The following is a 15,998-nucleotide window of genomic DNA, read 5'->3' as shown; positions in this document are numbered from 1 at the left end:
GCTGACTACTTCCCCTCTTTTTAAATTTCTCAGAGATGTCTATGGAGAAAAACATTATATATGCTATGGTATAAACTACAAACAAGTCACTTCTTTTCTATCTGGGTGAAATACTGTTTTATAATTATGCCATTCATAAACTAAACTTAGTCTCTTTTTGGAACACTCGATATCAATTTGCAGGATCATTTTTTTCCTACTATGTGGACAGCCAACATTGCATGTGCGTGTGCTAAGTCTCTTCAGTCATGTCAGACTCTTTGCAACCCATGGACTGTAGCCCACCAGGCTCCTCTGTCCACGGGATTCTCCAGGCAAGAATACTAGAGTGGGTCGTGCCCTCCTCCGGGGTATCTTCCCAACCCAGGGATTGAACCCACGTCTCTTACGTTGCCTGCATTGGCAGGCAGGTTCTTTACCACTAGCACCACCTGGGAAGCCCTGACAGCCAAAAGTAGCCTGTATCAAATGTCACTTCTGTCTTTGTCTTCAAGTCTGAGCCTTAAGGTCAGCCTTTTCCCCACACCCTCTGTGCAGATAGAACTGCAGCAGGAGCAGGCTGGGAAATACAAGTTACAAGCCCTGCCTTTGATCTTGTTTGCTTCTGCTCTGTATGGCCTGCCATCATCCAAAATCCTGACTTTCAGACCCACCTAAATTCCACCTCTTCTCCAGAATGAGGCTTCCTAAGCTCCTTGAGCATGTCGTTCCCCACTACCATTCTTGAGATTTCCAAAGCCATGTCAGTCATCCCCGATTCCCTGACCCCTCTCTTCCTCCACCTCTGCTCAGGTCTTCAGTCCTCAGCCACCGCTCCATGCTTACATCCTAGATCAGTTCTGTTTTTAATCTGAAAATGTAGAAATTGAAGAAGAAAATGGATAACCTGAATAGCTTTTAAGTTTTCCCTTTCAAACAAAATCGTATACAGAATCTAGTTTATGAATGAGAAAAATCCAGTGTATAAAAAATAAATGACAGGGACTTCTCTGGTTGTCCAGTGGGTGAGAATCTGCCTCCCAATTCAGAGAATGTGGGATCCCTGGTAGGAGAATGAAGATCCCGCATGCCACAGGGCAGCTGAGCCCACACACTGCAACTAGAGAAGCCTTCGCACTACAATGAAGAGCCCACACAGTCAGAAATAAATAGGGCTTCCCTGGTAGCTCAGTGGTAAAGAATCCACCTGCCAATGTAAGAGACACGGGTTTGATCCCACATGCCATGGAGCAACTAAGGCCATTCACCACCACTATTAAGCCTGTGCTCTGGAGCCTTAGAACTGCCGCTACTGAAGCCCGCACATCCTAGAGCTCCTGCTCCTCAACAAGAAAAGCCACTGGAATGAGAAGCCCAAGCGCTGTAACTAGAGAGTAGCCCCCACCCCCTATAACTAGAGAAAAGTCCACGTGGCAACAGACCCAGCACAACCAAAATAAGTAAAGTTGAATAATTAATTTTTTAATTTAATAAAAAATAAATGACAGCAGAAAGTAACACAATGTAAAGCAACTATACTCCAATAAAAATTTTTAAAAAATAAAAATATAAGTGATGGTATTGTGGATGAAGTGGACGGAATGCCTCGAGCCCTACTCTGTTAACTCCCCACACCCCAGAAACAGGCACCTCTAAGAACCACCCACAAGGGTCTGTGAAAATTCCACTCATATCTTTCTACTTCGGGCTAGTAGCCGAACCACTGTTTCAGACTCTGGGCTAACGGTCATCCTACATGTCCATCAGGATGTGTAGGATGTGTTTGGGAAATAAGGCCTTCTGAAGGTTGAACCCATAAACTTGAAGATGTGAAGTATTCACAAAACACACTTACTTATAAGAACGATGATGAGTAGTCTGACAACTCCAAAAGCAGGAATCATTTCTTTAAAATTCTTACAAAGAGATAAATGACAGTAATAATAACATAAGTTATCTATTGGCAAAGGAAATCTCAACTGTACGCCCCCTCCATCTGCTTTTTCATTTAAAATAAAGTGTGTCAGATGTTTGCCAATCAAAGCACCGGTGTTAACAGTTGTTTTCAAATGTATTTGGGAAGTACAATGCCAATATACTTTGGAGTGAAAATGAAACATGATGTTCCTTGATATAGCAAGAAATACTCTATAAGTAATAAAAAATCAACTCTTAATATGTCACAAATAGTTAATAGATGCTGTCAAACTAAATCTGGTGAAAATATTTCCAGGTTTTTGGTTTAATATTCACTTGATACAGCTTTACCCTCCTTCTAAGTAGGAGTTAGCAAAAACAGCTAAAATTTGAGCATTACCTTGATTTTTTTTTAAGATAATCTTTAAAAAATTTAAAACACTGGTCCAAAAACACTCAGTTTAATTTTAGTTTCAAAAAGCCTCAGACCAACTTGCATTACCCTCATGTGTTGCTAGAGGACCAAGCAGACTCAGAAAGACACCTCCACTTCAACCCAAATTACCTGTCCCTTCCCTTTAAAGTTATTAGCTCTCTTCCCAGAGGGAGATGCTAAAACATCTGTGTTAATTAAAAATCAATTATTTTCAAACTGTTGTGACCAAGACCTACAGTAACAATTTACTTAACAATCCAGCACACACACAAACAGTACTTACTCTTTATTACACATGATGCATACTGAAATTTTTGTGTAAAAGGATTTTCACAGTCCCTTCAACTGAGTTCACAACCACTAATGTGATGCAACCCAAAGTTTGAAAAACACTTTTCTAAATGACTTCTAGTTTTGGAACAGTTTTTTAATTGCTTCAAATTTTTCCTCTTAGAGTATTTTTAAGGCACACCTACATGGTTAAAGGGATAATTTAATCAGGATTTTATCCTGTTTTTAAGTTATTGGCATCTCACATACTATATCATGGTTGTGTAAAATGGTATGCCAACTTTGGAGGCATTTATATATAAAAATGTAAAGCCTTCACCCAGTAAATCCACTTCTAGGAATTACAAAAAGACAGGGGAAAGAACATTTCTGACAGCATTGTTTTGAAATGTAAAAAGCTGTCATCACCCTGAATCTTTTCTTTCAATTAAAAATTGAACAAGTAGGGCTACTATATAGAAGGTGCTGTGGAGCACTTGAAAAGACTGAGGTGGATTTCTGTGTCCTACTCAAGTATCCTATGAGTAGATAGGATACTTTATGTTAAGATACAGAATAATGTAAGGGTAGTTCCATTTTTGTAGTGTTACTATTGGTAGAATTTTGAATACATACAGAAAACATCTCAACAGATGTATATCAGACTGGTAACAGATACTAAACTGGGGGCTTTGACTTTTCTGTTTTTCAGTTTTGAACATTATTTAGTATTTATTACTTTTGAGATCAGAGATGAAAGGAAAACTCTTGTGGTCAGATGGAAGATGTGTGCTTAGTAAATATTGATAAACAAGAGTCCCTGAACCAAATACCAGTAATTATTTAAAATTATTTCTTAAGGTCCATAGATTTGTTTCCCAAAATTCTTACCACTAGAACATTCATAAAATAGCCTCCCATCAGAGCATAGACTCCTCCTGAAGCACCCACAAGAGATTTGAGTGGGTCAAAGATGGAGCTGGCAAGGGATCCTAAAGAAATGAAACACAAAGAATTTCAGACATGACTATAAGAATCATGAAGGATAAATCTTTCTAATCTAAGGTAAAAGTTGGGGAAGCTTGGGCCATTATATTAACAAACAACAAATTCACTTTGTTCCTTCCATACTAGAAAAGTATAGCCATGTGATCTCTCTCAATTATTATGAAACATTAAATGTTCAATATGAAGACAATATAACAGTGACAAAAACAAATACTCTGAAGCCAGAGTTAGCAACTGTGTGACTTGAGCAAGTTTTTTAATGTCTCCCTTTGTTTCCCTTTCTATAAAAATGGAGGTGTTAAATAAAACTTACTTCAGTGGGTTGTCAGGGGAAATAAACGAGTTTACATGTACATCATGATTAGAATACTCTGACATGTGTTATATACTTGTTAGCTGTTGTTTCAAAATATCCTACACGCTTAACCAAAACTATCAAAATACCTGAGACATTCCAATATTTTATTATCTATGGGCTAGCTTTCTCATGGAGTCAAGATGTAGTCTCAGAATCCTTCTTAATATACCATTCAATCAGTTTCACCAAGCAAGATGAAATTCTGTTTGCTAATTCAATCTTACCTTGTCTGAACCAAAATAAGTCTTTAAAACCACCTTATGCGAACTCTGAAGTGTTCTCTATACTGCTTAGTTCTGTCATTCCCTTGCCTTCAAGTCCCTCCTTCATTTTTTAAGATACAGTGCAATTCAGTACCTACTTTAGGACTGCCCTAGTGGTCCAGTGGTTAAGAATCTGCCTGCTAGTGCAGGGACAGAGGTTCGATTCCTGGTCCCAGAAGAGCCGACATGCCATACCCTAGAGCTCATGCTCTGCAACAAGAGTAGCCACTGCAATGAGAAGCCAACTACAGAGTACCCCCAACTCCCCACTCACCACAACTAGAGAAAGCCCAGCAACAAAGACCCAGCGCAGCCAAAAAGAAATTAAATAATTTTTTTAAAAAGTTCTCATTAAAAAGTAGCTACTTAATGCAAAAAAGGGGAAGTGTCTGACCTTAGAAATCACAAATGTATGATCAAACAGTTATCAAAAAATGCAGACTCTAATAATTACTGTGATTTTTTTTTTTAATATGATAAATTTGCTATGGAAGCACTTAAGAAAGAATGACTTTCTGAGCAGAAAGGTGGGGGCCCTGCTACTCTGAGAGGAGGGAGACAGCTTTTTTTTTTTTAATTAATTTATTTATTATAATTGGAGGCTGATTACTTTACAATATTGTGGTGGGTTTTGCCATACATTGACATCAATCAGCCACAGCTGGATTGTCCCAGCGCACCAGCTTTGAGTGCCCTGTTTCATGGATCGAACTTAGACTGGCGATCTATTTCACATATGGTAATATACATGTTTCAATGCTATTCTTGCAAATCATCCCACCCTCGCCTTCTCCCAGAGTCCAAAAGTCTGTTCTTTATATCTGTGTCTCTTTTGCTCTCTCACATATAGGGTCGTTGTTACCATCTTTCTAAATTCTATATATATACATTAATATACTGTATTGGTGTTTTTCTTTCTGACTTACTTCACTCTATATAATAGGCTCCAGTTTCATCCACCTCTTTAGAAGTGACTCAAAGCATTCTTTTTAATAGCTGAGTAGTATTCCATTGTGTATATGTACAACAACTTTCTTATCCATTTGCCTGCCGATGGACTTCTAAGTTGCTTCCATGTCCTAGTTATTGTAAACAGGACTGCAGTGAACATTGGGGTACACACGGGGAGACAGCATTTTGATTAAATTCTGAAGACACTTTAAGATTTGGACAGGAAAAAAAGGGGGAAGAAGGCCAGGATTTAGGGATCTGGAAAAGCAAAGACATAGAAACAAAGTTATATGGGTTACTAAAGATCAGTGAGAAGCAGTCCGTTAGGGTTAAAGCAGTTGTTCTCAAATGTTAACCTACAAGCTAGAGCTGGGGTAGTTGTATCTTAGTTATGAGAAATTTATTTTTAAAATATAGATGTCCACTTCTGGCCAAAATGAAGTAACGGGACAAGATTTTTCCTCCTGCTTGAAAGCAATGGACAAAATATATGAACTAGTGGTCTTAAAGATACTGGACATCAGATAACAAGGGACAATGAACCCTAAGAAACAAGAAATAAATGAGTTGACTAATTGCCCAGCTTACTGCCTTGAGAGAAACTGCAGGTAGCTGGGCATGAAGGGGAAACCTAGGCAGATAACAGTAAACTTCAGGTTGATGAGATAGAGTCTAGAGTCTAGGTCTATATAGAGCTCAGCAGCTAGAGTTCAGACTCCTTCCAAGTAACTTAACTGAGTCACAGAACAAATCTAAAGAATACTTACATGAATACAATAATACCCACCATCCAAAGATAAAATGTCTAGCATCCAAACAAAAACTCAAGACATGCAAAGAAGCATGAAATTGTGACCCATACTGAAGAGAGAAAAATCAATTAAAACCTACCAAAACTAAAAAAAAAAAACCTAAAAGTAAACTTATTTATGATCTAGCAATCCCACCCAGAGGGGACGATAACTTGAAAAGATACACGCACCACAGTGTTCATTGCAGTACTAATTACAATAGCCAAGGCATGGAAGCAACCTAGATATCCATTGACAGATGAATGGATAAAATAAGATGTGGTATATATATACACAAGGGAATATTGTTGTTTAGTCGCTAAGTCATGTCTTGACTCTTTTGCAACCCACTGGACTGTAGCCCTCCAGGCTCCTCTATCCAAGGGATTTCTCAGGCAAGAATACTGGAGTCGGTTGCTATTTCCTTCTCCAGGGGATCTTCCTGACCCAGGGATTGAACCCACATTTCTTACATTGCAGGCAGATTCTTTGCCACCAAGCCATCAGGGAAGCCTCACAATGGAATATTAGTCAGTCATAAAAAAGAGTGAAATAATACCATTTGCAGCAACACAGGTGGATGTAGAGATTATCATACTAAATGAAGTAAGCTATACAGAGAAAGACAAGTACATGATATTGTCTATATGTGGAATCTGTAAAGAATGATACAAATGAACTTATTTGTAAAACAGAAATAGACTCACAGGCATAGAAAACAAACTTATGGTTATCAAAAGGGAAGGGGGAAGATAAATTAGGAGTCTGGGATTAATATATACAACTATTATATATAAAATAGATAACCAACAAGGACCTACTGTATAAAACAGGGAACTATACTCAATATCTAGTAGTAACCTATAAGGGAAAAGAATCTGAAAAAGAATGTGTGTGTGTGTGTGTTCAACTGAATCACTTCTGTACTCCTAAAACTAACATAACATTTTAAATCAACTATATTGTAATTTTAAAAAACTGACATAGGTGTAAGATTTAGCAAATAAGGGCAATAAATAATTATTTCAAATATAGTCAATGTGTTCAAAAGTTAAATAGCAATAAAACAGGCTCAAATCAAATTTCTAAAGATGAAAAGTACAACATCTAAGATGAAATAATAAAGTAGTTGAGTTGATTGACCGATTAGACATTGCAAAAGAAAAGCTTAGTGGACATGAAGATGGGGCAATAAAACTGTCCAAAATAAAACACACAGGGGCTTCCCTGGCAGTCCAGTGGTTAAGACTCACCACTTCCACTCCAGGAGACACAGTTTCAGTCCCTAGTCAGGGAACTAAGATCCCCCATGCCGTGGGGTTAAAAAAAAAGAAGAATATTTTTTAAAATACATACAGCATCAATGAGCTATAGGTCAATTTCAAGCAGCCTCATAATATCTATAATAATAAGTGCATAATTGGAGTCCCCAGAAAAGAAGAATGAAGGCAGATAAAAATTACTTGAAGAAATAATAGCCAAATTTTTTCCAAAGTTTTATGAGAACTATAAACGCACAGATCCAAGAACCTCAACAAACCCAGCACAGGAATCATGAAGAAAACTACAAGGCGTAACAAAATCACATCTTCAAAACAGTGACAGTCTTAACAGTAAAAGGCTTCATACTGAGAAGCAAAAATAAGGATGACGAGAGATTTATCATCAGAAACAATGCAAATGAAAACAGTAAAGCACCATTTTAAAGTAAAGAAAGGAAAATACTGTCAAGCTAGGACTCCAAACCTCAGAATATATTACAAAAATGAAGGCAAAAGACAGATTTTCTTTTTCAGACATACAGAGGCTGAAATAATTGATGACTAGCATTTCCATGCTATAAGAAATGTTAAAGGAAATCTTCAGGAAGAAGGAAAAAGATGTTAGATGAAAAAATAAAGCTACACAAAGGATAAGGGAGCATTAGAAATGGTAAGAACATGGGCAAATATACAAGATTTTTTTATTACTTAAATCTCTTTACAAGTTCATTGTTTAACAGTTAAACTATTGGACTACTAGAAATAATAAGTGAATTTATCAAGCTTAGAGGGTACAAGATCAATACCGAAAAGATCAACTGTATTTCTGTGTAATAGCAATGAAAATCAGGAATAGAAATTTTAAAAATAGTACTACCATTTGCAGTACATCAAAAATATGAAATGTAGAAATAAATATGACCCCAAAAATGTGCAAGCCCTCAATACTGAAAGCTAAAGAAGATGCTGAAAGGAATTCTGAAAGACCTAAATAAACAGAAGTCCATACCTAGTTCGTGAGTTGGAAGACTCTGATATTGTTAAAATGTCAATTCTCCACCAGTTGATCTAAGGATACATTGCAATCCAAATCAAATCCCAGTAGACAATCTTATAGAAATTAACAAACTGATTCTCAAGTTTACATGGAAATGCAGAGGACCTAGAATAACCAAAACAACTTGAAAAAGAGCAAAGTTGGAGCACTGAGGTGTCCCAATTTCAAAACTTAAGAGAAAACTACTTAATCAAGATAGAATGGAATTGATGTAAAGATATACAAATATATGAGGGAAACACAACAGAAAGTCCAGAAATAAACCCACATATATATATATATGGACAACTGATTTGGACAAGAGGCAAAAGCAATTCATTAAAGAAAAGATTATCTTCTCAACCAATGATGCTGGTACAATTAGACATTTACATGCACAAACGTGATACTTCAGTCCATACCTTGTACCATGTATAAAAAATGGATCATGTACCTATATGTAAAGTCTAAGATTATAAAACTTCTCGAGCAAAATGTAGAGAAAATCTTTGTGATTTTAGATCAGGCAAAATTTCTTAAATATGACACTGAAAGCATAATTCCTAAAATTTAAAAACTGATAAATTATACTTAATCAAAATTCAGAAATTTGAGTCTTCAGAATATACTATTAAGAGCAAAAACAAGCAACAGACTCGGAGGCAATATCCAAAAGTCATATATCTGATAAAGAACTTAGAATATATAAGGAATGTAAATCAATTTTTAAAAATATTTGTTTGTATCTGTGTCAGATCTTAGCTGTGGTTTGTTGCGGCTTAGTTGTTCTGCAGCATGTGGGATCTTAGTTTCCCAACCAGGGCTCAAACCCGTGTCCCCTGCATTGAAAGGCAGATTCTTAACCACTGGACCACCAGGGAAGTCCCTAATTCAATTTTCAAATTGGCAAAAGATTTAAACATATACTTTACCAAAGAAGATGTATGGGTAGCAACTAAGCACATTAAAAGATGCTCACCGTCATTGTCATTAGGAAATGCAAATTTAAACCCAATGAAGTACCTTTATATACCTAACAGATTGGCTGAAATTAAAAGGCTGATCATACCAAGTGTTGATGAGGATATAGAGGAGCTGAAATTTATGGTGGGGATGTAAAACTATACACTTTGTTACCATATGACTTAATTCCACTCACAGATATTAATATATATACACAAGAGATCCACATAAAAACCTGTACACAAATATTCCTGACAGAATATATTCATAATAGACAAAAGTGAAAACAACCCAAATGTCCACCAAATGGTGAATGGATAGAGAAAATGTGGTATATCCATACAATGGAATATCATCCAACAATAAAAAGGAATGTAGTACTGATACATACTACAACATGGGTGAAGGATGAAAACATTATGCTTTAAAAAGATGTCAAGAAAAGACCACATATTTTATTATTTCATTATATGAAATGTCTAGAATGGGTAGATATAAAGAGACAGAAATTAGATTAGTGGTTGCCTAAGGCTAGGGAAGGGATTTGGGGTAAGGAGTGGGGAGTGACTGCTAATGGCTACAGGGTTTCTTTGGAGCACAAAAATGTTTTAAATTTGGATTGTGATAATGGGTGCATAACCCTGTAAATCAACTAAAAAACATTGAATTATACACTTTAAATGGGCACATTATAGGTTGTATGAATTATTGATATATCTTAGAAAAGCTATTTTAAAAGTTTGATAGTTTCTCAAAAGTTAAATATAACCCTATGATAGAATCCAGCCATTCTGTTCCTAGGTAAGCATCCAAGAGAACTGAAAACATTTGTCCACACAAAGACTGTACTGTGTTCATACTAACTTCATCTGTAATAACCCCAAACTGGAAACATCCCAAATGTCCATCAACTGGAGAGTGAATAAACAAATTTCCCACAATGAAATACTACTCAGCAACAAAAAGGAATCATCTGTTTATACACAACAACATGAACACACCTCAGAATAATTATGCTGAATAACATAAGTAACCAAAAACAGTACATGTTTCATGATTCCATTTATATAAAATTCTAGAAAATACAAGTTAATCTGTGATGATCAATGGTTGCCAGGGGAAGGCAGGAGGAGGACAAGGAGAGGCAGGAAGAAGTGATTCCCACAGATTCCAGGAACTCTGAGGGGAGTAATGTTCATTACCTTGACTGTGGATAGTTTCACAGTTATATACACGTATCAAAACGTCAGCAGTGGACTTCTCTGGTGGTACTGGATGAGAATTCACCCGCCAACGCAGAGGACGTGGGTTCCTGGTCCAGGAAGACTCCACGTGCTGCAGAGCAGCTGAGCCTGTGCCCCCAACAAGAGAAGTCACCCCAACGCACCAGAACGAAGACTCACAACTAGAGAAAGCCTGCGTCTCGCAGCAAAGACCCAGCGCAACCAAAAATAAATAATCTTTAAAGGTCAGCAGTTATTATATGTTGATTATACCTCTCTAAGGGCTTCCCTGGTGGCTCAGTGCTGGAGATTTGCAGGAGACGCAGGTTCGATCCCTGGGTCAGAAAGATCCCCTGGAAAAGGAAATGGAAACCTGCTCCAGTATTCTTGACTGGGAAATTCCATGCAAGAAGCTTGGCAGGCTGCAGTCCATGGAGTGGCAAAGAGACAGACATGACAGAGCAACTAAACAGCAACAAAAAAACCTCACCGAACAGGAAAATGAGAAAGCAAAAAAAAACCCCACAGATCCTAGGGCCATGTTCTTGGAGATTCTGATTCAGTAGATCTGGGTGCGATCTGAATAATTTTAGTTGTAACAAGTTCCTCAGGTGATTCTGATGGTCAGTCAGATTGGGGGACCCAGGTCTGGAGTGCAAGCCAGTGGTCCTCAATTTTTATGAATCACCTGTGGACTTGTCCAAATGCAAATTCTGGTTAGTAGGTCTGGTGTGGGGCCCCAAAATTCTGCATGTTAACAAGATCTCAGTTGAGGCCAGTGCTGCTGATTCAGTGATCACACTGCCGGGAGCAAGGATAGGGAAACTAGAATTATGTTACATATGAAGGAATCCAGGAAAAAAGCAAAGCAATGGAAGAAATAGGTGAAAGGGGTCAAAAGGTAAAAATAAAGTATTAGGAGACTGCTTCCCTCATTTAAAAATAAAAAGCAAAGCAAGAAAGACACTAGCAGGAAGAAACTTCATAGGTGATAGATGTGTTTACGGCATAGAATGTGGTGATGGTTTTATGGGTGTATACTTTTCTCCAGATTTGTCAAGTTGTATACATTAAATATATACAAAATTTTGTATGGCAATTACACCTCAAAAGTGATTTTTTAATGTTTTATGTTATATAAACATGTCTAACATCTTCATATATATTCTTTCCCTGAAGAAAAAGGAGAAAAGAATAAAGGCAGTGGGGCCAGATGGTGGAGGGTAATACAGAGCAATCTCAGACATTTCAGGGACTTTCTGGTCCAGTGGTTGAGAATCCATGTTCCAATGCAGGGAACCTGGGTTAGTTGCCCCATGGCAACTAAAGCCCACCTGCCACAATGAAGACCCAGCCCAGCTCCCCTCCCCACCCCAAAAAAAAAAAATTCTTGGATGTTTCAACTTTCTATCAGCCACTGTAAATGTTTTAGGAAGGATGTGTTTGAGGAAGGTGACCAGCAGCAGTGTGAGGGAGAGACCGACACAGCAAAGAGATACCTGCCAAAAGGTATTGCAAAAATAGGCAGGGGATGTGAACAGGTTATTCACGTTCTCTCTACGCTGAAACTGGGGCACAGCTGATTCCACAGGTTGAAACCCAGCTGTGGGGGAAGATGCTGGAGCCAGGAAAAACGAGCGTGTGCAGGAACACAAGGAGGAGGTGGAACAACAGCATCCACAAAGGCGGGAGGGAAGTAAGTTGGGCAGCTGCGTCACTAGACTGGCCAAGCCCATCTCTTTACTGCATCTTTGCCATGGCTTCCCACTCTCCATCCCCACTGCTCTAGGAAGCAGGCACAGTTGTGATTGGTAAAGTTTTGAGCACTGCCATGGGTCGGATTGGGTCCTCCCCCTCCCCAAAATATGTTTAAGTCCTAAACCCTAGCACCTCAGAATGTGACCTTATTTGGAAACAGGATTGTTACAGATGTGAGTGGTTAAGAGGAGGTCATATTGGCCTTGGAAACTAATACAACCACCCTCTGCAATATAGGTATGCTGCTGCTGCTGCTAAGTCGCTTCAGTCGTGTCCGACTCTGTGCGACCCCATAGACGGCAGCCAACCAGGCTCCCCCGTCCCTGGGATTCTCCAGGCAAGAATACTGGAGTGGGTTGCCATTTCCTTCTCCAGTATAGGTATATTCACTTATAAATTACACATATTTATGTATGTACTACTACTTTAATGTTTTGTAAAATCACAAACATAGAATTTTTAAGGATGGGACATACTGGTAACATGATACTTTTAAATTATTTTTTCTTCATTAATGATACAGAAAGTTCTTATCAAGAAATAAGAAAAATGGGGGAAACTGAAATGCATATTACTAAGTGAAACCAATCTGCAAAGGCTACATAGTGTATGATTCCAACTATTTGACATTCTGGAAAAGGAAACAATGGAGACAGTAAAAGGATACCCTTTATAATACTATATATAGATGGATACATGTCAGTGTACATTTGTCCAAAACCACAGAATGTACAACACCAAAGATGAACCCTAGTTTTAAAGGACTTTGGGAGATTATGATGCCATCAATGTAAGTTCATCAGTTGTAACAAATGTACCATTCTGTTGATAATGGAGGAAGCTATGCAGGTGTTGGGGCAGGGGATGAATGGGAAACTTCAGTACTGTCCTCTCAGTTTTGCCATGAACCCAAAACTGCTCTAAAAATTAGTCTTAAAAAAAAATCTTTCAATGAGCAGTGTTAATTAAATAAGGGCTTCCTAGGTGGCGTTAGAACCCTCCAGCCAATGCGGGAGACATGAGACACAGGTTCAATCCTTGGGTCGGGAAGATCCCCTGGAGGAGGGCTGGCAACCCACTCCAGTATTCTTGACTGAAGAATCCCCATGGACAGAGGAGCCTGGTGGGCTACAGTCCATAGGGTCACAAAGAGTGAAATGACTGCGGCAGCTTAGCACGTATGCACATTATTAAATAAGCATTATTGTATTTTAAAACCCTGGTTAAATATCATGCCACAGAAATGCAGAGATTTTTTTTCAACTCAGCAGAGTTTTACTTTAATGTTATATTTGCTCATAAATGACTCTGAAAAAGCTGATATGCAAGAGACTAACATGCTGTGGTCTAAAGCAACGTCAAGGCCACTGAGAACGTCCTTCAGGAAAAAGACTACTCTAAATCTCCCCCACCTGGGGCAAGAGCACCAGAAGGGGGTACTGGGACAGACAAATAAACACACGTGGTCTTAGCTTTGCCACCAGGGCTGGCGGCCCAGGACCCCAAGGCACATGATCGGAGGTCGATTGCTTGGAACTTCCAAAGCCTCCCAAAGGTTTGGGTCTTTGAGGGAAAGGCTGAGGTTTTGGGAGGGCCCATGTGCCAGCTGGAAGGGCCCTCAGCCAGCTCCCTCCTCCCACTCCAGCCCCAGGGAGAGCCTCACTCCCTGCTGGCCAGGCCTGCTGGGCCCTGGGATGGGGGCAGGCTTTCACCCCAGCAGCCCCTGCCTAAGGGACATTTTGGTGTCCCCTGCCACGCAGTGTCAGATGCTGAGGCCTGGCAGTGGCCCTGAAGCAGAAATAAGCCAAATGCACGTGAAACGGTGACTGTCCAAGACACTCTTAGTTATACCGGCACAGGGTTGTCATTCTTCCCAGGGGGTGGATTTGTGATTGCTGGGCCTTAGGAAGAGAGAGTGAGGGGCTGTTGAGGCTCCTTGCCAGGGTGGAACAGCAGGTAGGAGGAGGAGGCAAGGGTCCCGAGGCAGGGGGTAGGGGCTTGGCACCTGCTGCTAGGGGCTGCCGGTACCTTCATGTTTATTTCCAGAGTGCGGGATGCTCTGGGGAAGGTGGGGCACATGGTGCTGGCAGCCTCTACCCAGTAGTGTGTGTGTTGGGGGCAAGAGTGGGGCGGGGAAGGGCAAAGGCCCAAGCACCTGTGGTGAGGCCCAAACAGGAACCTGCCCTAAAGGTGGCCGAAGCGGCCCACCTGTAAGAGAGCCCTGCTCCCAAAGGCAAAGGGCCAGCCCTGGGACTTCCCAGGCATGGGCAAGCCAGGCTGAACCTAGCCACAGCAGGAGAGGCGAGGGAAAGTGGTGGTAATGAACAGTGGTAGAGCAAGTGGGCACAGACTTGCACAGGGCAGGGCACAGTGAATGCGGGGTGGGCCCAGCGGCCAGGGCCCATCCATCAGAAGGCAAAGTAGCACTCCTTGGGGTGGCCCACATGGTCCAGGCAGGTACATTGGCTCATGGGCAGGGGTCCACACATCTGCACCAGCAGCTCCTCCTCCAGGGATGGAAGGTGGTCCTGGATCACCTCCCCACTCATGAAGCCCTGGCTGTAGTCCCAGGCTTCAGGGGCTCTGTCCACCGTGTACCAGAGCTTGAAGCGTGCAGAATGTTTGTTCCTCAGTTTGTCCAGCTCGGGCTGCTGCACGATGTCCTTGGTCTGGTTGGCAAACAGCAGGTGACACATGGTGCGATCACTGGGGTCCCTCATGATGGCATGGATCACCTGCAGCATTGAGGTGATGCCGGTCCCTCCAGCGATCATGCTCACAGACTTCAGCATCTTGAAGACAGAGTTGGATTTCTTGTCCAGATAGATGGCAGACTTTGTTTTGCCCTGGTAGACCAGCAGCCCATTGGAGCCCCAGCACTCAAATGGTGTCTCCAGTCTTCATGCTTTCCATGTACTGGGACATCTTTCCTTCAGAGGGAAACGTGGGATGGGTGTCTTTAAAGTAAACCTTGATGACCAGGTCCACAAAGCCCTGGTCGTCATCACTGGAAACGGGCGTGTAGGGCCAAAGGACCAGGTTCCTGTTGATTTGAGCAGAGAGGTAGATGTGCTGGCTGACGGGGAGGCCCCGGATGTGCTGGGGTGACGGCAGAGCAAAGCAGAGCCTCTGAGTGTCCTGGCTGATGACCTCCTTGATGAGCCACAGCGGGTACTTGCCGTCCCAACTCTGGAGCCTGATGGCCGGAGCGAAGCAGTGGAACAGCTTCCCGAGGAGGCTGCACTGGAGCCAGACTGAGGAGAGGGCCACGTAGCCCAGTGTGCCCAGCTGGGCCCCCACATTGGCACCACTCTGCATTCGCTCCACAGCCGCCGCCACCAAGCCCCGCAAAGATGTACTTTTAAGTTCAGTTATTTTCCATAGAATTTTTTTATTAATCACTTAAAATATGAAATTAAAAAAGTGATGTCCAGTTTCAGCTGGAAGAATTGCATCAGTGTGTGTGTGTGTGTGTGCGTGCACACACACATGCACGCACATACACACTCAGTCTTTTCAGTCACATCTGACTCTTTATGAGGCTATGGACTATAGCCCGCCAGGCTCCTCAGTCCATGGGATTCTCCAGCCAAGAACACTGGAGTGGGTTGCCATTTCCTTTCCCAGGGGATCTTCCCCACTTAGGGATAGAACCCACGTCTCCTGTGTCTCCTGCATTGCAGGCAGATTCTTTACCCTCTGAGCCACCAGGGAAGCCCCGTCATTGTCTATGCTTATTCTAGCTATCCAAAAAATTTGTTGTAATATGGCAATTAATTCCCA

At 40.8% G+C, this 15,998-nt stretch overlaps 1 protein-coding gene, 1 long non-coding RNA gene and 1 pseudogene across 5 annotated transcripts in view; 1 reads left to right on the top strand and 2 right to left on the bottom strand.

Moving 5' to 3' along the window:
- Positions 1–15,998, bottom strand: part of RHBDL2 (rhomboid like 2) — a 54,177-nt gene that overhangs the window by 7,664 nt on the left and 30,515 nt on the right. For 3 of the 4 annotated variants that reach the window (XM_043875600.1, XM_043875601.1, XM_043875599.1), the window contains 2 exons: positions 3,494–3,594; positions 1,835–1,895 (listed from right to left, as the gene is read on the bottom strand). The exons of the other annotated variant lie outside the window; for it this stretch is intronic. In XM_043875600.1, the coding sequence (XP_043731535.1) occupies positions 1,835–1,895; positions 3,494–3,594 (162 nt within the window). The remainder of the gene's footprint in view (positions 1–1,834; positions 1,896–3,493; positions 3,595–15,998) is intronic. 4 annotated transcript variants of the gene reach the window in all.
- LOC122676410 overlaps positions 1–15,998 on the top strand; it is a 52,544-nt gene that overhangs the window by 14,390 nt on the left and 22,156 nt on the right. The window lies entirely within an intron of this gene.
- LOC122676407 lies at positions 13,266–15,779 on the bottom strand (annotated as a pseudogene).

The sequence above is a fragment of the Cervus elaphus genome, chromosome 20, assembly GCF_910594005.1.
Source record: "Cervus elaphus chromosome 20, mCerEla1.1, whole genome shotgun sequence".
In the NCBI taxonomy this organism is placed as follows: domain Eukaryota; kingdom Metazoa; phylum Chordata; class Mammalia; order Artiodactyla; family Cervidae; genus Cervus; species Cervus elaphus.
This window is presented reverse-complemented; position numbering and strand designations above follow the sequence as displayed.